Raw genomic sequence first — 24953 nt, 5'->3', positions numbered from 1 at the left:
TTTGTTAATATTATATTAACACTGGTTTCTTAAAGTGTTTTATTTTGCAAGTTTATATGAAGCTTCGGTTTTTAGCATTTCAACCAGGACATTCCCAGTTGGTGGTGTCACGTCAGTGAAAGCAGAGCTTCAGACTTCAACCATTTCCTGGAAACCGGTATATACAAAGCTGAAGAAATAAGATATGATTGTTGGCAAAGATCAGTCTTTAAGCTTTTTCATTTGCTTCCTTCTTCTGAGAGTCAAGGGTTTATCCTGTCATTCAGCAGAATACGGAGACTTCATCTAAAATTGGAAAATGAAAATGACTTTTGAGGAAAATAAAGATTTTGCAAGTAAGTTATAATTTTTTAGGTAAACACCCTTTTGTCTACTAAATATTTCATAATCTTTCTACCAATTAACTAGTAAGTGTTCACAAATTTTATCCCACAAAAATGTAATGAGGGCAGCCCGGGTGGCTCAGCGGTTGAGCACCTTACTTCAGCCCAGGGCGTGACCCCTGGGTCCCGGGTCCCACGTCGGGCTCCCTTCGCGGAGCCTGCTTCTCCCTCTGCCTGTGTCTCTGCCTCTCTCTCTCTCTCTCTCTCTCCCATGAATAAATAAATAGGATCTTAAAAAAAAAGAGTAATGAGGAAATGTGTATAAAAATGTAGCAAAAGTTCTCACAACTAAATGATTTAAGACAACTAACATTGGAATAAGCTGCCAAAGGGGACAATGGGCTTCCCATCTCTAGAAATCTTCAAGAGGACTAAAACTCACTTGATTTACAACCCGTGTAGAGGAGCAAAATTTGCCACCCCAAAATGTGCCTTTTTAGCATGTGAATTATTTTAGGCTGATTATGTTTAAGAACTAAAAGGCTTAGGAAGAAACTTTGACCTTCCCACTAATGGTCTAAAAGAATCTAGATAGAGGATCTGGCTCAGGAAGGGAGCCAGATCCCCATAGATAATGACATTATAAAATGAACTAGGTGTGGTAGTCAGGGAGGAACTTTAAAAAATCTATTTGTTAAAATTCTTCTCTTTGCCCCATTGTTTCTGTATAGCTCAGCAAACATGTATGAAATATTTACTCTTTTTCATATTCCCGTGAATTGTCTTCATTCTCTTTGAAGTCCCAGACCTTAGCCGCTTCTCCTTAGCTCAGAATGGCATATAAGCCTCAATTGCTTGTGTGTGGGCCTCATATTCTTATGGTTCCCTGTTAGTACTTTATTTATTTTTAGTTAGTAATTATTAGTAATTGTTTTACTTTTTCTTATCAATCTGTCTCATGTCAATTTAATTCTTAGATCAGCAAAAAGAACCTCGAAGGGTAAAGCAAAAATTTTCCTCCCCAACACCAGATACAAATTTCTTGGGGCTCAGGATCCCTCTAAGATTCTATTGTTCTAGTATGTTCATTTGTATGTAAATGGAATCTCTTGATGGTATTGGGGACGAGCAATAGAGAGGATGCACCCTAAGTCACATTACTGCATTTAAGATTGTGATTCAGTTCTCAGGAGAGAATTATTACGCTGCTACTGACTGTAATTCATGTACTACTTGAAGAAGCCCCGGGACAAGACTAATAATACAAGTAACAATTTTAAAAAATCAGAATTTGTGATCCTTCAACTAAAATAAATATTGCAGGCAGCCCAGGTGGCTCAGTGGTTTAGCGCCTGCCTTTGGCCCAGGGCGTGAACCTGGAGACCTGGGATCGAGTCCCACGTCAGGCATGGAGCTTTCTTCTCCCTCTGCCTGTGTCTCTGCCTCTCTCTCTCTCTCTCTGTTTCTCATGAATAAATAAATAAAATCTTAAAAAAATAAAATAAATATTGAACTGGGCTTATAAATATTGACTAATGTATGTGGTCTACTAAGGTGGGGGGTGGTGGGGAGTGGTGCAGCCAATGGGAGAAGTGGGGACAAGGTGTATGTGAGTAAGGAAGAGCAGTATCTGCCCTCTGCTGGTTTTGGCGGCAAGAACCTAAAGGAGTTCAAATGAGTGAAAGCGGCTGCTGGCAAGACCCCCTCAGTGACCCACAGGAACAGACAGACACACCCAGCGTTTTGCTCATGGATTTGGTCCGACAGAAGTGTTTTCTCACTTCTCAGGCAGAACTTCAGCCCCTCTGATTACCAGGTAGCACATGTGCTTCACAGGAGTGCCCTTGACCAGCAATGGAAAGGAAAGGGAACATACTGCAGTTTCAATTGTTGCGGGACTCAGGTTTTCTCTCAGCACTGCATAGACACTTGGAGACATGGGCAGGAGATCTGATGGAGAATGTGGCTCAGCTGAATCGCTTCGGCTTAAAGAGATCACAAGGCACATGTTGAAAAGGATTAAAAATAATAGCTGTGGTGAGACGCTGAGGCTGGAACTCATTGCTGGGGCTTCATCTATCTGTGACACCGAGATGCTCCCCCTGAACTACATGACATATAAAATGGCAGCTTTAGGATTCTAGTCATGGCACGCTATGGGGCTTCCTGAGGGCCGGCTCTCTAGGTATTGAAGTGGGTGGGACACTGAGCGTTAAAATGCTTTATTGTCAGGTACACGTACTCTGCTCTAGCCTAAGATTTCCTGTAGAAATGCTTTTTTAAAGAAAGATAAATTCAGTAAGAGATATTTTACATGTAGCTAAGGTTACTTACATTGTTGAAATGGGGATAAAAACAGATGGAACATAACCTTTGTCCCCTCTTTCTGTTGGCCGTGAGACTGGAAAAGAAAGGCAGGAAAAAATGATATCAATGTGATATATTTTTTTTAAAAAGTCTATGAAAATATAAGTAACCTTAAAAGAAGAGAGATATTCTGATTGTTTAGTGACTCGCCAAAATTTTTGGCTGAATAGATGAAACAGTGTTTATGAACATAAAATGTGCAAGAAGAGAAAAATCTCTTGGCAGGCCTAAACTGACTTTACGTATGATTGTCTCTGGGATGTATGAGAAGAAGTGGGAGTCACCTATATCACCTGTCTTCAATGTTATGTTTAAGTTTGATTATATTTGGTTGATCTGAGTATTGTAGGATTTATAGTGAGTCAGTAGGGTAGCCACAATCAGTGTCTGTGGGTGACAACTGTGTGATATTCCACAAGACGGTGCTCATAGGTTAGGTTGCTATAGATGGACATTGTAATGGATAATGACTTGCATACACTTTTATTAGAGACACAGAACGGGAAACTTAACATTACAATTATACAGCTAATTTTATTTATATTCTTTCATGTATTTAACAAATATTTCCCAGGGCAACCCCGGTGGCGCAGTGGTTTGGCACTGCCTGCAGCCCGGGGCGTGATCCTGGAGACCGGGGATCTAGTCCCACGTCAGGCTCCCTGCATGGAGCCTGCTTCTCCCTCTGCCTGTGTCTCTGCCTCTCTCTCTCTATGTCTCTCATGAATAGATAAATAAAATCTTTAAAAAAAAGAAAAAGAAAAATAAAAAAAAAACCCCACAAATATTTTTCCCAAAGGCTTATTTTGGTCAGGCATTACTTTAGCCCCTTGGAATACAACCCGGAAAGGCAGGTGCGCTAAGACTTGTTAGTCGGCCAGTAGGTGGGGGACGAAGCAGTGACCTCCGGGCCCTTCCCGGCAAGTGAACCAAGCACCTCAGTTGGGAGACTACTGTAAGGTAGAAAATGTAAAGCTTTTAAACCCCAGGCTTCTTTTGCTGAAAACAGACTTCCCTAACTCTTAATAGCTTTCTAATCATTACCTCCTCTTTTTTTCCCCCTCTCCTAGTCATAGACAGGAAGTCAGGGCACTTTTGTTTTAGGAAGGAGGAAGCCCACACTCTCCAAGTGGCTGTGAGAAGCTGCCAGGGCCACCAGAAGTCTGGCTGCTGGAAGCCGTGGATTACTAGCTCCTGTGCGGGGTTGGGTGGCCCCAGCTGTCCCTCCTCGGGAACTGCCCACACACTACTTCATTTCTAAGGCCTTGACCTCCACGTGCTCCCTGGGTCTCAATGACAATCGAAGTAAACATAAGGAGAGGAGCTGCATTTACTTTTCTCCAATATGAGGGTATCTGTCAAGGTCTGAAGACAACAAGCAAGCAAAGAAGCTAACCTTCGCACGGCTGGGAACTGTAGTGTTTACCAAAGGCTTTGTCTTTGGGAATGTCAGGATAAAGGTACTTCAGAGGGTTTTCGGGAATGTTTTCAGCCATAATAACCTTGTAGTCTCGAAGGATGTCCGCGAACGGCAGAGCAGACAACCGGCCTTTATTGTAGGGCTCCACCGAGTGGAATCTCACCTCTCCTGGAAACACAGACAGGGGGTCGGGGAGGAACATTTAGGTTCCTGCCGGCAATTCTTTGTGGACTTTCTTCTGGCCCACGTCATTTTTCACTTAACTGGCTCTAAAACACTGCCGGCCCTTTTGTGCGGTGTGGCTAGAGATTGCCACGCGATGGAGGGCACCCACACAGGGCTGTGAGCGACTCAAGGTACCCTCTTCGGGGACAACTCTAACAACTGATGTTAAAGCCCCCTGAACACGTGGAAAACAGAACATCGTGCTACACACTTCTGAAAACTGAAATGCCGACAGCCAAACTCGATGCTAATTCACATGTACAAACAAGAGTGAGCATGTACCATTTTCAGAATGGTCTACCCAGGTGAAGGTTATCCCTCCAAGGTGGCTTTCGCTGAATCTTAACAAAAAGGTTCCAGGCATTTTATCCTTTAGCAAGAGTCGCTCCTTCTCTTTGCTAACAAAGCCCATGACATACCTAAAAGTAGAGCAATGGCACAAGTTTTATCTGAGCAAACACTGTAATTTATTACATCTGTATTTGTTTCACTCACAAAGAACTGACTTAAATTTGTTCTGAGTACAATAAAAAGTCAATGAAATACTCTTATAAGATTAAAGTAAATATCAGTACTCCATGAAGAATGAAAGAACTGAACTATTCCCCCACCCCCCATCGCTAAACATCCTTTAAAAAAAAAAAGGAAAAAAAAAAACAATACCATAAAAATAAGAATCTAATGAACTCATGTGGAAAATATAGTCTGTAACTCACCCATCTATCCAAAGGGGAAGAATGTGTTTTTTAATGAGGTCTAATATTGCTTCAAGCCATGTCCAAAAGGTAAATGATTTACCAGGTAAGTGTTCCTATTGCAATAAACAAACATGTTAGGACAATGATTATTTCAATAGTAATGTTGAAATAATAGTTCAAGTTCCAGTTTTCAATGAAGTGCTTCCTTTAAACGTTTTTTTTAAAAATATTTATTTTAAAGAGAAACAGAGAGAGAGAGAGGGAGAAGGGGGGGGTAGAGGGAGAGAGAGAATCCTGAAGCAGATTCCCCACCAAGTGGGGACCCTGACATGGGGCTCAATCCCAGACCCCAAGAGATCATGACCTGAGTGTAAACCAAGAGTTGGCTGCCCAACTGATCTGAGCCACCCAGGCACCCCGGAATACTTCCTTTAAACAAGAAAATAGTTTAGAGTTAAAAAAAAAAAACTGCATTCAGGAAATCTTCAAAATCCCAGATTATGCAAAAGAGGCTTAAGAAGAAGCACTACTTAAAAAAAATCTTAATGATATTCTTGTTCCCCTATTTGTACCTTGCAGAACTTGGCCCAGGTGAGATGACCATCATTGTAGCTAGATTGGACTAAAATGAAAGAAAAGAATGAGATTTTTATTAACAATTAGGCTTTTCCATTTGGTGCTCAATTTAGATTTTCCCCAGCCCCTTTCAAGATTTTCTTAAGCATCTGTTATGGGTTTTCAGTGTACTTAATGCTAGAAAGAGTAAAAATGTAAGATATCACGAAATTATCTAAGAAAAAATTCCTTTCAGTGCAGGAGCTAAGATAACTTTAGGAAGAGGGTGAGTGTCTAGTGCCAGGCCCTCATGATTGGATAGGATATAAATTATCAGAAGAAAAGGAGGAAACCACACTCTAGTAAGAATAACGTAGGATGGAGCACAGTGGGCGTGAACAAGGCTTATATAGGAGACAGTGAGAGCTGCCTAATGTTGGTCAATAAACATAAAATAAACTTATATAAGTTAGATAAAGACAGATTATCAGGACTCCTAATTATTACTACGAAAAGAATGAACTCGAGGTCCTTTAGGCAGTAAGGAGCCATCTGACTATGGTCCAGGGCAATGACACAGTACAAGAGTATCTCAATTTTTAAGGAAATTATAAGGATAATCTGGTAAAGATGTGAAAGGATATTTGAAAACTTTATTCATTCAACAAATGTTTACTAAATGCAGTTTATGAACTATGTAAGTTCAAAAAGCAAATTTACATTAACTAAATTTTTAAATATTCCCCAAAGATCTGATTTACTGATCAGATAGTAGGTCCAAGTGGCAACCCAGCACCAGTTGCCAAGTCACCTAGTATTTCACTGCTGATGCTCAAATGCATCTTTGGCCCTACTTTAACTAGAAATGTATACAAATCTAATCTTAACTCTTTTTTGGTGCTAAATGTATTTACCCCAGACTTGTCAAAATATAGATGTCTTTTAAAATTCTTTTAGAAAAAAAATTCTTTTAGAAAAATCTTACACTATAGTCACTATCTGAAGTACCAATAATTCTATTTTGCAAATTTAAAAAACTATTAATCAAAACTGAAATTGTCTTTCCTTTTTTTCCTAAAGACTGTTTTTATTTATTTGAGAGAGAGAGAGCATGAGAGAGCATAAGCAGGGGGAGGGTCAGAAGGAGAGGGAGAGGCAGGCTCCCCACTGAGCAGGGAGTCTGACGTGGGGCACCATCTCAGGACCCTGGGATCATGACCTGAGCCAAAGGCAGATGCTTAACCGACTGAGCCACTCAGGCGCCCAAAACTGAGTTTTCTTGATATGGAGAATTAAGTATTATCTGGGTGGCTTCTAATTTCTATGAAATTCCCTGGCCCTGGAATCAGCTGTTGTCCAGCTGGTTAATGACCATTGTGATATTAATATGAAAGTCAAGGCACCATTAAGACTTCACATTACACTCAGTGAAAATGGCATAGAAACACCCTGGAGACTGGAGAGTGGAATGGAAAGAAAGAGGCTTTGGAACTGGACCGGCCTGGCCTGTGTCTTGGCTGTGCTGTGTACTAGCTATGCAGCCGTGCCAGGCACTAACCTCTGAGCTGAAGGACCCTCATCTCTAAAACGGATAGAGTAATGAGTTAGCCTTTCCTAAAAAATATAACATAGCATTTAGCTCTGTGCCTGGCGATGTAGTAGGTGCTCAATAAATTGTGACTATCCTCCTTATGAATAAGTAGTAGTATCACCTGGTTCTTTAAAATGCTTGAGGACCCCAAACAGAGGCAAGTCTTCACGTCTACAAGCTCTCACCTGTAAGCTTCTCTGCTAACATATTGAGTTGATCTGAGTTAAGGCCCCGGCCGACATAGGATGAAAACTGCCAGCTCATCACTTCCAGGAGTTGACTCAAAGTAGCAGATGGAGGATTATTAAAGAAAACCAAGTTCTAAAATAGAGTTGTAATGATAATTATATTCATTGATCACATTGAACACACTATAATTCAGTATATAAAATTCCTGTCTTAAACTGTTTAGGCCAATCTAAGTTAATACAGATTATTGTTTCATCTCTGCTGTGCTTTTAAACTAACGCTGCTTTTGTCTTTTCCTGAAGAGTTCCTTAATCCTTGAGTCCAATACAATAGATGTCTCCATGTTATTCTTGAAAGAATCGTTGGGCATCTCTTAACTTTCCCTGGACTGTGGGCTATCAATCAACTCAGGTAAGTCCTTAATACTGTCCAACAAGTCACTGGGCAAATATTCTTTTCTTAAGTAATATCAATCTTCAACAATACCTATATCAATTATATAATTAGCTTATCATGGGTTGGTACAAGTTACACCTTGACCGAATGAAGAATCCCAAAGCGCAAAAATAGTTAAGTCTCAAACTAAAGTAGGTGACCTTACAAATACGAACTCATAATTAACCTGAGTCCTGTTTTATGGGTCATACAGTAATCTTTTCTTTTGATCTGGGCAAGAGAATCTTCTGTATGACTAACTACAAATAAGACTGCTTGTACCAGAAACTGGGTCAACAATTGTGAAAGAGAGGATTTCATCTCAGATTACTGGAAAGCAGAAGGTGTGAAAGCCAAGAAAGATGTTCTAGGGAGAGAAGAAGGGTAAGAATTGAGTAATCTAGTACAGTTCAGGAGAGGCATGAGCTAAGCTGGGCAGCAACAAAAGGAACCAATCCAAGAGGTGTCAGAAGGTTGGGAGTGAAAGAGGACACAGCATCCAACAAGGAGTGGGAGATAGGAAGGGGAGGAATGGAGAGAAAGAATTTCTAGAGATGCAGTTTTCCTTGAACCAGACAATTGTGTCTGGATAAATGCCCAAAAAGCATAGAATATAATCGAGGTCTGGGAGCTTAGATTTTGAAGCAGAAGAGAGGGAAGAAGAAAAACCAGAGTTTGTTGTTATGCTGGACTCTGTAAGTAGGCTGTGCATCTACGCTGTAGGAGCTACATGCGATCTGCATTCCACATTCCTCATCCAGGAGCAGAATAGAGTCTGGGGTGGCTAGTGTGACAACTTTGGTGAAAGATGCTGAAGAAAGCTAAGCGCAACAGTGCTGTACTCAGAGGACAGGGAAGTGATCCATCGTTTCTCCTACATCCCAAAGTTGAATGAAAAGCTCTGAATATGTGTAGCCCCTCATGGGGAATATCCTTTAATCCAAGGGTGTAGGCTCTTCTTGGCTTTAAAGACCAGATGATTTCTCTAGTGAGTCCTGTTCTTCTCACTGCAGCCTGAGAGGAAGTGAGGCACCATGTACCCTGTGCAGCCTCCCTCTCTACAGTTAATCTCAGATGCCAGGGCACCAAAGATGAGAAGGAATAGAGCTGAGTCATATTCCATGTTATTTCCCTATTAGGCACATTTAAAAAAAGATAGATAGATAGAGCTAACTCATCATGTCGGTTCTTATTGCTAGGACCTAAGGTAAAAAAAAAAAAATTCTTCCCTTAAGAGTGAATATTTGCTTTGAAGTAAGAATAAATATTCTTTACATTTGAACCATTTTCTCTAGGCCTTGCTGGTTTCAAGGACAACATAATGAAATTTTGTAAGAGGGAACAAGGGGAAGGGCAGACATCTTTTTTTGCCACTCGTTTCCCTTGGTTGTCTTTTAAGAAGAGCATCTGTTTCTGTTTTCAGCTAGCTTTGGAACTTGGAGCCAATTTTTGATCAATGTCTCAAATAACCACCAGATGGCATTAAAACCCAGCTTGAGCCTAGAATGGATAAAATCTATAATCAACTTGAAAATTTGTATAGTCAGAGGGTTAGTTAGGCAAGACTGGTTAATATTCTAGTTACTTCTTTGGAAACCAATTTGAAAAAAAAAAAAAAAAAAAAGGAAACCAATTTGCTACCTTTAAATAAAAGTCTGTGTGGAGGTGTGACCGGAAGTAGTTGAGGCGGTACACATAGCAGTCAGACATTAATTCTAGACCGAGAAGTCTCCCCATGGCCCAATTAACAGAGCCACAGGATGGGCCTAGAACTCACTGTTATGTACATAGTTGAGAGCTGACCAGATCCTCAGACGTAACAAATACCTGCCTGTCCGTTTTGCTAGCCAGAACTCTCCCAGCGTCCAAGTTCATCAGAACATATCACTTTAAATATAACGTAAGAGAGGATTCATACAACTAAATATAATTGGAACTCTCTGGAATAAAACAATCCACGAAAACATGCTAAATTTAATATATATAGATATATGACTATATATTCAAAACATATATATATATATATATATATATATATATATATATATATATATATCTTTTGATGCAGATGGGTTTTTGGACAATAAAACAAATCAAATAGAATTAAAGGAGGAGAAATAGGAATAGACTCTACCTGGGAATCATTGGTTGACACATTGTACCAAATGATGGATGCCCAAGCATTAGGTAACTGACTGACATTGGAAATCATCACCACAGGTAATGAGCTGGTCTGGGTTAAAAAAAAAAAAAAAGCACAGTTATTACAGGTAGTTGCACCTTGCATTGATTTTATACTTGACCCTGTCTCCTAAAGGGCCATATCAAGCCAGCTCTACTCCTTTAATCCTGGTGTCTACATTGCCCTGGTTACTGAAATGACTTGTGAAGGTACGGGAAATTTCTAGGCATATATGAATGAAGGTATGGGGATGAAAGAAGCCATAAAAATGGGAATCCTTTCCGAGTGCTTGGCCAGTTAACTTCTCCAGTATCTTCCCTTGACATCATAAAAATATTTATATTTTCTAGTATTATAAATGGCCTAAAATGCAGCCAATTAGAGCTTGTATTGATTTTGCAACTGTTCTCTTAACAAGTTACTATAAAGGATTTAACTTCAAATTAATCCATGAAGTGAATCAATATATTCAATTTATGATCTGACATCTAATTAATGTCAGTACAGGACATGGGCATTTTCACTGCAGAAGATGAAGAGGTAAGCAATGTTGGAATACAAAGCTTTATTAGAAACAGAGCTGTCCAGTCTGCTGTGGAACTACACTGGTACTGTAGTTCTCAACCTCATAGAATAAAAAGGCTTTCACAGACTAGTGTGAGAAACTAATCAACCCACATTAGTCCTTTCTCGATAACAGAGGTTAGACTTCTGGAGACAGGGAAACACCAACCCTAATAGCCCATGAAAACATTTTCATGAACATGGGCTCTTAGGCCCATGTTTCCTAAACAGAGGTTTAGGAAAAAGAGATAAGGAAGGCATTCATGGAAAATGTTTATAGATTTACATTCAATAAGATAAAAATGGAAAGGCAGATCTCTAAGACAATACCTCTCACAAATAAGATCATATTGGGATGTGTAAAACTGTGTGTGTTCCTTCATGCACCCATTCATTAATTTATTTAACCTATGCTGAGCATCTACTATGTGCCAGGCATTGAGTAAGTTACTGGCAATGGTGTGACAAAGTCATGATGCCCTGCTTTCAAGGAGCTCATAGTCAGTCATGTTCAATTTAATCCTCAAAATTTCTTTATTCCTTCTTTGAGTACAATGGCGACTGTTTTTTTTTTAAAGATTTATTTATTTATTTATTTATTTATTTATTTATTTATTTATGATAGACATAGAGAGAGAGAGAGAGAGAGAGAGAGAGACAGAGACACAGGAGGAGGGAGAAGCAGGCTCCATGCCGGGAGCCCGACGTGGGACTCGATCCCAGGACTCCAGGATCGTGCCCTGGGCCAAAGGCAGGCGCTAAACTGCTGAGCCACCCAGGGATCCCCCAATGGTGACTGTTAAGAGAATAAAACAACGTATTGTTAATGTTCCTATCATTTGTCTTTACTCATTACATTAGAAAAACCTTCCTTCTGAGGGATTTGTGGACAAGTTAAAATTTTAAAAATATATCACTATGTGACATGGTTTAAGGATGCTTACTTATTTCTCTTTAGGCTTTCCACTGAGTAGGCATGACTCAGAAGATCCCAGAAAACAAACCAAAAACATGCAATCTGGGCAAGCAATTATTAAATAGATATTGCATTGATAATGCCCATGAGATTTTATCATTTATATTTAACCAGAATGGCATACATTCTACTAGTAGAATGTTGACTAATTAGTAACTAAACGACATGTTGATTTTCTAAATTAAATTTTCTAAACAAAATTCTAAACAAAAATAATAGAGAATGTACTAAAACCTAAAAACACTCAACTTTCATCTACAAATGTCAGCCAATTACTGAAAATATTATTAGTAAATAGTTGATTGACACCTACCTCCAAATCTATGGTCAGGCCATAGAGGCAGATCTGTGTTTCAAAAGTTATAGAATGAAGCTCTTCAGTTACCATGTGACAGCCCTAAGGAAGAAAGAAAGAATTTTTTATCTTACAAATGCACTCCTGCTATCTATTCTTAGGCCTGCTTCTACAAAAATTAGTAAAGTCTTAAAGTAAATGCCCCAAACATTCCCTGTCATGGAACGTTCCCTCTTATTATTTAAAAAAGTTATTTACCTAAACCAAGCAGGAGAAGAGAAATTCTAAAGATTAGAGCAGAACTCAATGAAATAGAGACCAGAAGAACTGTAGAAAAGATTAATGAAACTAGGGGCTGGTTCTTTGAATAAATTAAGATAGATAACCTCCTCGCCAGCCTTATTAAAAAGAAAAGACAAAAGACTCAAATGAATAAAATCATAAATAAAAGAGAAGAGATCACAACCAACACAAAGGAAATACAAACAATTTGAAGAATGTATTATGAGCAACTATATGCCAATAAGCAACCTGGAAGAAATGGAGGCATTCCTTGAAACTTATAAATTACCAAGACTGAGCAGGAATAAATAGAAAACGTGAACAGGCCAATAACCAGTAAGGAAATGGAAGCAGTCATCAAAAACCTCCCAAAACACAACAGTCCAGGGTCAGGCGGCTTCCCAGGGGAATTCTATCAAACAGTTAAAGAAGAAATAATACCTGTTCTACTGAAGCTGTTTCAAAAGATAGAAATGAAATGGAAACTTCCAAACTCGTTCTATGAGGCTAGCATCACCTTGATCCCAAAACCAAAGACCCCACCCAAAAGGAGAATTACAGATCAATATCCCTGATGAACACAGATGTCAAAATACTCACCAACACCCTAGCCAGTAGGATCCAACAGTACATTACAAGGCTTATTCAACCTGACCAAGTGGGATTTATCCCTGGCATGTAAGGGTGGTTCAATGTCCGTAAATCAATCAACATGACAGATCACATTAATAAACGACAAGAACCATTTGATTCTCTCAACTGATGCAGAAAAAGCATTTGACAAAATACAGCATCCTTTCTTGATTAAAACTCTTCAAGTGTAGGGACAGAGGGAACATACATCAATATCATGAAATCAACAAAAAGCCAACAGCAAATATCATTCTAAATGGGGAAGCCCTGGGAGCCTTTCCCCTAAGATCAGGAACATGACAGGGATGTCCACTCTCACCACTGCTATTCAACATAGTACTGGAAGTCCTCAGCAATCAGGCAACAAAAAGAAATAAAAGGCATTCAAATGGGCAAAGAAGAAGTCAAACTCTCCCTCTTTGCGGATGACATGATACTGTCCACAGAAAACCTGAAAGACTCCACCCCAAGGTTGCTAGAACTCATACAACAATTCGGCAGTGTGGCAGGATAAAAAATCAATGCCCAGAAGTCAGTGGCATTTCTATATACTAACAATGAGATTGAAGAAAGAGAAATTAAGGAGTCAATCCCATTTACAATTGCACCCAAAGCATAAGATACCTAGGAATAAGCCTAACCAAAAAGGTAAATGATCTCTACCCTAAAAACTACAGAACACTTCTGAAAGGAATTGAGGAAGACACAAAGAGACGGAAAAACATACCATGCTCATGGATTGGAAGAATTAATATTGTGAAAATGTCAATGTTATCCAGGGCAATTTACACATTTAATGCAATCTCTATCAAAATACCATAAACTTTTTACAAACAGTTGGAACAAATAATCCTGATTTGTATGGAACTAGAAAAGATCTCAGCCAGAGGAATGTTGAAAAAGACAGCCAAAGCTGGGGGTATCATAATGCCTGACTTCAATCTCTATTACAAAGCTGTGATCATCAAGACAGTGTGGCACTGGCACAAAAACCGACACATAGATCAATGGAGCAGAATAGAGAATCCAGAAATGGGCCCTCAACTTTATGGCCAACTAATATTCAACAAAGCAGCAAAGACTATCCACTGGAAAAAGGACAGTCTCTTCAATAAATGGTGTGGGAACATTGGACAGCCACGTGCAGAAGAATGAAACTAGACCATTCTCTGACACCAGACACAAAGATAAACTCAAAATGGATGAAAGATCTAAATGTGAGACAAGATTCCATCAAAATCCTAGAGGAGAACACAGGCAACACTGTTTTTGAACTTGGCCACAGCAACTTCTTGCAAGATCCATCTATGAAGGCAAGAGAAACAAAAGCAAAAATGAATTATTGGGACTTCATCAAGATAAGAAGCTTCTGCACCACAAAAGAAACAGTCAACAAAACCAAAAGACAACCTACAGAATGGGAGAAGATATTTGCAAATGACCTATCAGATAAAGGGCTAGTTTCCAAGATCTATAAAGAACTTATCAAACTCAACAGCAAAGAAACAAACAATCCAATCATGAAACGGGCAAAGACATGAAGAGAAATCTCACAGAGGAAGACATAGACATGGCCAACATGCACATGAGAACATGCTCCGCATCACGGGCCATGAGGGAAATACAAATCAAAACCACAATGAGATCCCACCTCACACCAGTGAGAATGGGGAAAATTAACAAGGCAGGAAACAACAAATGTTGGAGAGGATGCGGAGAAAAGGGAACCCTCCTGCACTGTTGGTGGGAATGTGGACTGGTGCAGCCACTCTGGAGAACTGTGTGGAGGTTCCTCAAAGAGTTAAAAATAGCCCTGCCCTATGACCCAGCAATTGCCCTGGCTGGGGATTTACCCCAAAGATACAGATGCAGTGAAACGCCGGGACACCTGCACCCCAATGTTTCTAGCAGCAATGTCCACAATAGCCAAACTGTGGAAGGAGCCTCGGTGTCCATCGACAGATGATGGATAGAGAAGCTGTGGTCTGTGTATAGAGCAGAATATTCCTCAGCCATTAGAAAACGACAAATACCCACCATTTGCTTCCACGTGGATGGACCTGGAGGGTATTATGCTGAGTGAAGTAAGTCAATCAGAGAAGGACAATCACCATATGGTTTCACTCACATGTGAATATAAGGGAAGGAGGGGAAACTGAATGGAGAAAAATAATAGCGGAAGACAAACCATGAGACTCTCGACTCCAGAAAACAAATGGAGGGCTGCTGAAGGGGAGGTGGGTGGGGGGCAGTAAGGCAGGCATGTGATATGATGAACAGTGGGTGCTATACTATATGTGGGCAAATTGAATTTAAATAAAAAATTAAGGGGATCCCTGGGTGGCTCAGTGGTTTAGTGCCTGCCTTCGGCCCAGGGCATGACCCCAGGGTCCCAGGACCGAGTCCTACATTGGGCTCCTCGCAGGGAGCCTGCTTCTCTCTCTGCCTGTTTCTGCCTGTCTCTCTGTGTCTCTCATGAATAAATAAACTCTTGAAAAAAAATTAAAAAGTTATGTAGACTCTATACAGAGTGAGAAATCTTCATTTCCACAAACAGAATGATTTTTAAGTCTCCCTAACAATATAATCTTTTACTGAAAATTCTAGCATATTTTCATCAATAAGAAGCAGACAATTCTGTATTTTTAATTCTTTAAAATTTGCCCTTTTCAGCTTATAAACTATTAATAAAATCAAGGCATATGTATATAGATATAACAGAAACAAGTCAATGTCATAATGAATTTTGTTTAAAAAGAAAGCAAGATTTCCTTCTGGTTAAAATTGGCAGGTAGAAAATGTATTTTCTTCTGCTCCCTCCAGAAACTTCAATAAAGTAACAGCTGGAGTTTTGTTTACTTTTCATTAAATAAAACTGTAATTTAGATCTCTGAATGAGAGGTGAAGGGGTGTGGTATAAGGGTGGCAATAAGGGGCAGAACCGGGGTGTCTCCAAACACCTGAGCCTGTGAGGCCTGAATGCAGAGGGTTGAACAGGGGAGCAGTTAGGAGCCCATGCAATGAGGTCCCCACCCGTCCCCGACCCTGAAGGAGGACAGGTTTACTCTCTAGAGCGGATGAATCAGAGGAACTAGAGAGGCTCTCTGCATTTCAGATACAAGGCCAAGCGGAGGGCAGGACTGGGATATTATGCAGAAAAGAGGAAGATCCTGTAAAAGTTTATGGACTATAGGGAGAAAATGGATGAAATAAGATAGGCAATTGTTAATCATTGTTGAAGTCAGGTGATGTATAAATGAAGGTTTATTGTATTTCTCTCTCTACTTGTGCATGTGTGTGTTCGTTAAAAAGCTCTTAAAGATGTCGCAAAATCTTTATTAATAGATGTAACAAATATATCACACCAGTGAAACAAGAATAAGATGCTATCAAAAGGAACGTTCAGAAAATAATAATGAATAATTATAAATAGAATAAGAGATATAGACAAGTTGGCAGAAGGACTGGAAATAGAGTGAAAGAAATGTCCCAGAAAGCGAAACAAACAAAAATCGAATAAAAAAATAGGATAGAAAAGAGAGTAAAGAATTAATACACAAACTCTAATAACAAACTAACAGAAGTTCCAGAAACAGAATAGAGAAAATGGAATAGAAAAAAGTTCAAAGGCATAATCCAATGGTAATTCTCATACACTGTTGATGGGAGTGGGTACGATCACTTTACAGAATAATTTTTCAGTCTCTAGTAAAGTAGAAGATGTAGTTCCTAGGATGATGGTGAAAGGAAGTTTTTTAAGAACTAAAAAAAATAATAATAATTGGGCAACAGAATCAGAGGGCAATCAGCTCAAATTAGAGAAAGAGATGGAGGGCTCCCAAGGGGGTGTTCCCAAGGGAAAGAAAAAACCCCCACAGATTGACTTGTTTGATCATATTGCAGCAAGTTTTCCAGTTTCAGGGCACTCGGGTGGCTTAGCCAGTTAAGTGTCCCTGATTTCAGCTCAGGTCATGACCTCAGGGTTGTGAGAGCAAGACCCCTCCCACATCCATGGGGCTCCCTGCTCAGCAGGGAGTCTGCTTGTCCATCTCCCTCTGTCCCTCCCCCACTTGAGCACGGGCTCTCTCTTTCTCTCTCAGATAAATAAATTTTAAAAAACTTTTTAAAAATCCTTATTAAAAAAAGAAGTTTTCAAGTTTCAAAGAAAAATTTTGGGCCACATTAGTGACAGGTATGTAAAATAAACTGATTGAAAAAGAAATTGAGGCAACTAATAAATCCAGGGAAAGTCAGAAGTAATACAAGAATGGAAATGCAATTATACTATGATATGTGGTTCAGCTGTTAACAATTTTTATTTATTCAAAGTAATGTAAGTGTTGAATACATTGACTAAAACAAAATATGTTCTATAATGATACTGTGAAGATGGGGGGAAATGTATATATATAAAGAACCAGTGAAATAAAAAGAAAAAAGAACTGGTGATAGTGATACTTTAATCTTTTATAGAAAGAATTCAGAAGTTAAGTATATGAAATTTTTTAAAAATCAAGAAATATTAGTATGTTAGCATAATACTTTGACTCAAAAAATGATCACCTCTGGAAAGTAGGTTTGGTGTGGGAAGAAGTGGGACAGAAATTGCTGTTTTTCTTTTTTAAATTTTTAAATTTTTAATTTTTAATTTTTTTTTGCTGTTTTTCCTCTAATGAAATCGTACAGCAGCTTGCTGTATGCCCAGAACTAGAAGCACTGTCAGCACCTGAAAGCTGGTAGGAAAACAGGATCTCTGGCCTCATCCCAAGCCTTCTGAATCAGATTCTGCATCATAACAAGAACTTCAGGTGGAACTTGTGAGACAATGAGTCTCAATGTGCTATATCCACATTGTGTTTAGTCTCAAAAGAGATGTGCAAAATTTGGAGATGGGTGTAGAATTTTATTTTTTAATTTACTTATATAAATATTTTTAAGTTGTCTCCATGCCCAGCACATGGGGCTTGAACTCATGACCCTGAGATCAAGACCTGAACTGAAATGAAGAGCCAGACACTTAACCGAGCCACCCAGGCACCTTGAAGGCTTAAACAATGTTAAAACAACAACAAACAAACCCTGTGGGAACCTGTAAGCAGATGAGCAATTATTGAGACTAGAAGAGTCGGGGTGGCATTAAGGGTGTCAGAGTCAGCCCTAGCAGAAATTATCTAAATTGAATATGTATTAATAACAAGTTATAATCTACTTATATTAAATTTCAAATAATAAAGATTTTAGTTCTAATATGATGATATGAAGGACAATTGCATGAGGAAGACTTTATTGACAATGAGGAATGTCACACTTAGGATTTGTTACTGAGAAAGAAGTAGAGAATTAAAGACTCTTCTGTTCCTTGGGCTAGAACACTGTGGTACCTTACATCGACCTCAGGTAGGAGTGGGACTGCTTCTTACTGGGTTAGTAGAAAGTTATGCTAATGGAAATTTCGCTTGAAAATCCCTTAGACCCCTCCTAAAATTACCCCCAGTACATCCAATGCATGAAACAGCCAGTCCCCGCCCAAACCCCTCCCGTGTTGAAAGAAATACACTACTATTTCTTTGGTCAAGTAGGCTGAAGTCATCAGCTTCCGTTTAGACACAGAATTGAACAAAACCCACATTTTTTAAACAGAAAATCTCACTGCCCCATAGCGTGCTTCCACTATGCAAATCCTGAGACAAACGAAGAATCTGCAATGCATGTTTACTAGCGGGTTCCTTTCACATTCTCACTAAGTTCAGTGGACAGGATGAGGCAAGCCTGTGTAGGACACTTAAGAGGCCTGAGGCAAGCACACAGATGGAGACCCACAAACCACACGGGTAAACATTTGACCATTATAAATCAAGTTAACAAACTGTTAAAATATGATATAGCTCCTGCTTTGACCTCTAAGTTTCATATGACCTAGTTGGCCAGCGGGGCCGTTCTGGACCATTGCCCACCCCCTTCTCCTCCACCTCTGTGAGGGGTCTCACCAACCAGTGTGGCCCATAGGCCTCTGCTTGTACCTACAAGTTTGCACTGATGGTGCCATCTGCGCTTGGGACTCCAGGGAAGCTCACTGCCTCGATCCCACAGACGTCCTTCTCTGTCAGGAGGGCCACAGCCGGAGGACAGCTAACGGGAGTCTTTTTGACTATGAGGCCCCACCCCTCCCCCATACAAGTCTCTAGAGTTTAACTTCCACAACTAAATGCACACATGATCTAATTACTCATTATGGATAATTTCCTCAGGCCTTTGTGTCATGGGGCCTGTATGTTCACCATCCCAAGTGTGAGAAACCAGGACTCCGTAGACAGAGCAATGACACTCAGAGTTATCCATGAACTTTGGAAAAAGACGACATGCTTTACTCATCACTTTACTGAACTGGAATATGGATGGCAAGAGCTTTCCTCAGTGATCCAAACTTGTTTCTTTTTTTAAAAAGATGATTTATTTGAGCAAGAGAGAGAGGGAATGCAGCGGAAGAGGCCGAGGGAGAGAATCTTCAAGCAGACTCCCTGCTGAGTGCGAAGCCCCATGTGGGGCTCGATCCCAGGACGCTGAGATCATGACCGGAGCCGAAGTCAGACGCTTAGCCAACTGAACCACCCAGGCGCCCCTCAAGCTAATTTCTAATGATGACTTAAAGCCCCGGATGCAGTAGTGAGGCACATTTAGAGTGAAATACAGCAAGGAAGTCAACACTATATGATAGACGTGCCTGGAGAAAAGCAGCTCTGACAAAAAGAAGCACCACTGACTTTCAAAGCTCACATGGCCACCCATCACAGCCTTTATGCTTTATCAGTGCCATCCAGGCCAGGGCTACTATTCAAGTTCGCACTGCCAGGATGCATTCCTCGGAGACTGGGGAAAACATCACAGATAAGATGCATCACTAATGGCTGTGTTTAAAAGCCACTCTAATCATCTGAGATGATTATGGATTTAAAATATCCTTATTTGTGGTGTTTATAGTCTACGGCACTGAATGACGTAAATGGATTGACTTCACTGTACTTGTAAAGAAAAGCACACATTGCATCATCTGCCATAACCACATGGCCAGGTTCACCTGGACATGAAAATACACAACCTTATGAAAGGCAGGTAGACATGTCACCATATTCTTTTTCTCTTTCCTATGCTCTATGCCTAATAATACACCCTGGGAATCTAGAATATGTGAATAAACATATTATCATGCTATTAAATCTAGAATATGTGAATAACATAAGTCATATGTTATGACTCTGGACTTGAGGAAACCTCTTTTAAGAAAATACACTGGGATAAGGCAAATTTTCATCTAAATTCCTTGCTCAGTTTTTTTTAATTAAAGGATTCTATTTGTTTATTTGAGAGAGAGAGAGAGAGAGAGAGAGAGCGCACAAGCAGTGGGGGAAGAGCAGAGGGAGAGGAACAGCAGAACCCCCGCTGAGCACCCTGGGACCACGACCTGAGCTGCAGTCAAGAGCTGGAGGGACACTTAGCTGCCCGAGCCACCCAGGCGGCCTTCCTTGCTCATCTCTAAACAAGCCATAATCTGTGATAATGTTGCTCCGTGGACTAGAAAACCATGAATGATAATCTATTCACTTAATGAACACCTTCTGAGTACCTACCATGTGCCAGACACTGAGCTGGATGCTGGGAAACAAAGATCCGAGCGGGAAATAATGGTACAATCACACGAGAGACCGACCTCAATCACAGAACCGCAGGAAATAAATGGAGAATGACAACTAATTCTCAGCCCATAAAATAAGGGGACTATACGGAAGGTGTCCCATACAAAGTCTACACACTTAGTGTCATTCTTGTATCAACGTCACTCTTAAAAAGTGTGGCCACTACTTAAACTGTTCAGAAGGGAATCGGCTTTCTGTGACAACGGCTGGGCTGGCTGGCGCGTGAACGTGTATCTGTGCTTGAGAACAGCAAACCTTGAAAGAACATCTGTTTGGCTCTTTTGTTCGATGAATGTCAAGTCACCCAGGCTCTACTAATAGCTTCTTTAGGCTTCATGACTTCCCACCATATAAACAAAATTACCCGATACCTTAGTCTGTGGCTAAACCTCATTTATCAGTTAAAGCCCATGACAGAGAGCAAACTCGAGAGGCTGCATTCCAGCTTGCCTGTTCAAACAGTTTCCACATTTCAACAATACTCTCTAGCTAGCTTTTTGCCAGAGAAGGACCTCTGGGAAAGCCTGCTTCCTGGGAATGTTTATTTTACAAGGACAACCTGATGCCTTCCAAGTTTAGCCATTTGCTAGGAGATGGGATTGTTTCTTGGCGGTGGCTCTTCCAAAGAAAGAACAAAGGGGGGAGAAAGAAGCAATAATTGCTAGCCTTGATTTTGCGACAGCACATCGACAGATTTCCCGTGGAGGGGGTGTTGTGAAATTGCAAAGGAAATTATTAAAATTAAATTCATTTTTTTTTTACAAAAAAGTAAAGACCATACTCTAGTTTGCACTTTTGCATATTATAGAGCCTTAGTCAAAAAAGCTTCAGAAATTGTCTAAATCCAATGGTTTTCAAATATTTCAAATTTCAAGAATATTGAAACGTATTCTTGAAAAGAATTTTACTGCCTGGGTTCCAATCTGTAAAATATATAAAATAGAGCGACTGAACAGGGGTGGGTGACCCAGAGCTCCACCTTTCACCCCCTCCCCCAATCCACAGGTGGCTCCTAAGGAACCTCTTTGCTTGTTCTGCAACAGTACGGGTCTAATGCAACTTCCTCCCTTTACCTAATCCTACAGCTGAGACCCCCAGCACATCCTGACCGACCCCCTCATTTTGGACACTGTGAGTCAAATAGCCCCATATGGGGTGCTCAGGAGGCTTAGAGTGGGTGACCCTGGGGAAACCAACACTCATGGTATCTTGGTGTGTTCCCAATCTTTTAGTAAGTATCCAGTCCAAGTTCTGACAACCACAAAAGCAGAACTGAGGTGCCCAGTGTGCGTGTGTGCGCGTGTGCTACACACAGGGGCAGGCCAAGCACATACATGGTGCTTTGAGAGCTCAGGGATCTGGAATCAGAGAAGGATGTGCCAGGGGCCCTTGAAAGGGAACATCCAAGCACTTTGGCAGGTGGCAGAGGTAAGGAGGGAGGGTCATCTTTACAGATACTTCTCCACCGGGGTCAATACCTGTTGTTTACACATGGGCGGCCCTGGGGCTCTGATCAGCGCAGCGCAGCCGACTCTCCCCACGTCCCATCTCCCATGGTCCTTTTAACCACCCCATGAGTGCAGGTCAACGTGATCCCCATTTTCAGGTAATGGAACGGGGGGTCAGTAATGCCTCTGAGAGGCAGACCCCGACACGGTGCTATTTCCAATCCCCAACTGACGGGTGGAGGAGTTAAGGGAGAGGTCAACAACATTTTCTGAGAAAGCACTAATTTAAATTTCTTCTAAACTCTCTAAGGATTCTGGTGTGAGATGGCTACGTGATTTCTGAGTGGGTGGGCAGGGTGAGACCGTAACAGCAGCAGCTGGAGAAAGGATGGGTGCTACTCGCATGCTCGCAAAGGCCTCCCTGATGGGAATCCCAGCAGATGGAGCGAGCGTGTGAGCAAGGGGCAGGAGGGGGTCACAGAGCAGTGCCAACCAGGGCCGCTTCTCCCAGCGCAGGTTTTCTGATGCCAGAGGCAGCCTGGCATAGTGGCCAAGAGCATGGACATGGGAGCCTCACTTTGAATCTTGGCCCGACCCCTGCGTGCCTCAGTTTCCCTCATTAAATGAGTACGCTCATAGTATCCACTTCATAGCACTGTCACAAGAAGTACATCAATCAATGTCAGTGAAGCTCTTATTGCCCAGTATAGAGAAAATGCCACAGGAGAATTTGTTCAGTAAATTCTTATCAGGCCATATCACTCCCACTGCAGGTGCTCACAGATAAGCAACATCTATCCGAATTTCGAAAATGAGGTATAATGTCCTAGCTTCCTGATTTCCTGACATTTTGGTTACTACAACCTCTGTCCCTATGACTTTATGAACTCTACTTTATCACTAGATCTTCCCCAAGCTTTTTCCTGACTTCTTTTGATCACTCCTACTGCCTGGCCAAGCCCCTGATCCTTTGATCATCTTTCTGAGGCCACTTCATATCTTTTGTGACTTTTCAGTTGTTTCTGTAGGACAGGAAACGATTTCGGGGTCTTGTGGTGTGTTTTAAACGTACCCAGGCGTCATCTTACAATTTTATCAACAGGGGGAGCTCAAGGAATTAGCTTAGAATAAAACTGAGCTGGCAAACGAGGGGGGAAAAGAAGGATAAAATCATTCTGACACGACTGCATGATTTTGGTATTAATCAGAAAACAAGAGGAAATATGTTCGCAGTAATATACGCAGACAGTGTTAATAAGACATTGCTTGGTTATTCTATAGTAGAGGATGATTTACATGGATTTTCATCTCTAGGGAAACCCAAGTAAAGACTTTGATTTTACATTTATAAAGATGACAATGTATTGGAGAGTTGAGCTATTTAGATTTATTCCCATTTGATTTGTTTTACTTAAGAAAAGCTCAGAAAGCACTGTATTTAGTCTATTCAGACTTAGCAGATACTACTCAGGGATGTTACGCTGCATCACTGGCCAAAGTTCCAGTGAGATGCGTGAAATGACTTTTTAATTTATAATGTGCTAATGTTTCAATTAGGAAATTTGGGAAATCTCTACGGATTTCTATAAGGTGGGAAGAATAAATCCTATCTATCTGGTTTACTAGAATATCCTTTAACTCAAAAGCTCTGCTTCTGTGATATCTAGGCGATAGAGACCTGTTTGCAGCTCTGCCCTAAGCCAAGGCTCTACCCTGGCTCATCTTTGGTGCGACTGTGCTATTTGGCAAATGCTCTTTAAGACACAATTAAGGGGATGAAGAATTCTTGGAAGGGAAAATGCAGAGCATTAAACCTCTTGTGGTCAATCTTTGTGGTTTTGTGGAGAGGGCTAGATTGGTTGCAGTTGAATGCTGGATTTATAAAGTGTTTTTCCCTTCCAAATAATTCAAAGAGATTTCTCTTAGAAGCTGTGACTGTCAAGCCAGGAGACTGAATCCTTACCACCACACCAGGAATAAGCCTCACTGCTTTATAACTACATTATGTAGATGATCTTACATATACAGCATCTCTGAGCAGAGAGTGCTGGGCATTACTACCCTGATCCGTTAGAGGAAACAAATGCAATTTTTCTCCATCAGATCATTTGCCAAGGATCACATTTTCAGTCACTGTCAGAATGGACTCAAATCCAGGTTTTCTAATTCCAAATATGTAGGGCGTACACATATGCCCTGGCATCTAGGCCAACTAAACAGACAATCTCCAAGGCCACTTCCAATTCATGATCTGACCACTCTATCATTTACGGACCCAAATGCAAGCACTTGGACCACATCAGTTTGTTCTGTTAATCAGTTCATCCAGTGGAATGCAAACCTTAAGTACAAGGGCAAGGTAATTGATACCATAAATTAATAGGATTGTTTTTCACCTGTGATTTTCATATACTATGTCATGAAGTTTGAGACTTGCCTCTTATCTGTGGAAAATTAGTGATTTTAAGATATTTTGCAATAGTGGAAGATTGACTAAAGAAATTATGGCACACCTGTAAGATGCAATACAGTGCAACCACTTTAAATGCTGATCTCCAAGAGTATTAAGGTTATAGAAAGCTGCTCACCTTATATTGTTATGTGTGGGGAAAAACAGGTTATGAAACAATATGTATATACACTTAAGCTAATATGTACATAGATGTAAGTTAATATATACATAGATGAAGATCTAGAATGACGTGAACCAAATGCTAATAGCTGTTCTTTTAAGAAGGTATTATTATATGCAATTTCTGTTTTCTCCTTTTTAAGACAAACTTTCTTACACTGTAATTATCAAGCTTTAATTTGTAACTAGACAGACACAAGTCTGACTTTATATTTAACGATAAAGGGCAGTTGAAAAACTTTGTAAAAATAAGATATTATAGGGTTGTTTCCTTAAAAGGATTATCTTGTAGAAAACATTTTGTACCTCATTTCCTTTGCTTCCAGCACTGGACTTCATTTCCTTTGGTTGCTTTGCAAAAATATAAAAACCCAGAAAACAAAAAACAAACAAAGAACAGTGTTTAGATGGAGAAGTATCATCAATTAAATATCAAGTTGGTCATAC

At 40.3% G+C, this 24953-nt stretch overlaps 1 protein-coding gene across 4 annotated transcripts in view; it reads right to left on the bottom strand.

Moving 5' to 3' along the window:
- Positions 1 to 24953, bottom strand: part of STAT4 (signal transducer and activator of transcription 4) — a 112310-nt gene continuing 87357 nt past the window's right edge. For 2 of the 4 annotated variants that reach the window (XM_072742825.1, XM_072742823.1), the window contains exons 14-24: positions 24813 to 24857; positions 11839 to 11922; positions 9938 to 10036; positions 7365 to 7500; positions 5606 to 5655; positions 5052 to 5146; positions 4618 to 4754; positions 4087 to 4278; positions 2658 to 2724; positions 2059 to 2308; positions 1 to 285 (exon numbers count right to left, since the gene is read on the bottom strand). In XM_072742825.1, coding sequence (XP_072598926.1) covers positions 2101 to 2308; positions 2658 to 2724; positions 4087 to 4278; positions 4618 to 4754; positions 5052 to 5146; positions 5606 to 5655; positions 7365 to 7500; positions 9938 to 10036; positions 11839 to 11922; positions 24813 to 24857 — 1113 coding nt within the window. In that variant the 3' untranslated portion in view covers positions 1 to 285; positions 2059 to 2100. The remainder of the gene's footprint in view (positions 286 to 2058; positions 2309 to 2657; positions 2725 to 4086; positions 4279 to 4617; positions 4755 to 5051; positions 5147 to 5605; positions 5656 to 7364; positions 7501 to 9937; positions 10037 to 11838; positions 11923 to 24812; positions 24858 to 24953) is intronic. The other 2 variants (XM_026002642.2, XM_026002645.2) reach the window with 2 other exon arrangements.

This window comes from Vulpes vulpes, chromosome 16 (assembly GCF_048418805.1).
Source record: "Vulpes vulpes isolate BD-2025 chromosome 16, VulVul3, whole genome shotgun sequence".
Lineage (NCBI taxonomy): Eukaryota > Metazoa > Chordata > Mammalia > Carnivora > Canidae > Vulpes > Vulpes vulpes.
Note: the sequence above shows the minus strand (reverse complement) of the source record. Positions and strands in the feature narration are given on the sequence as shown.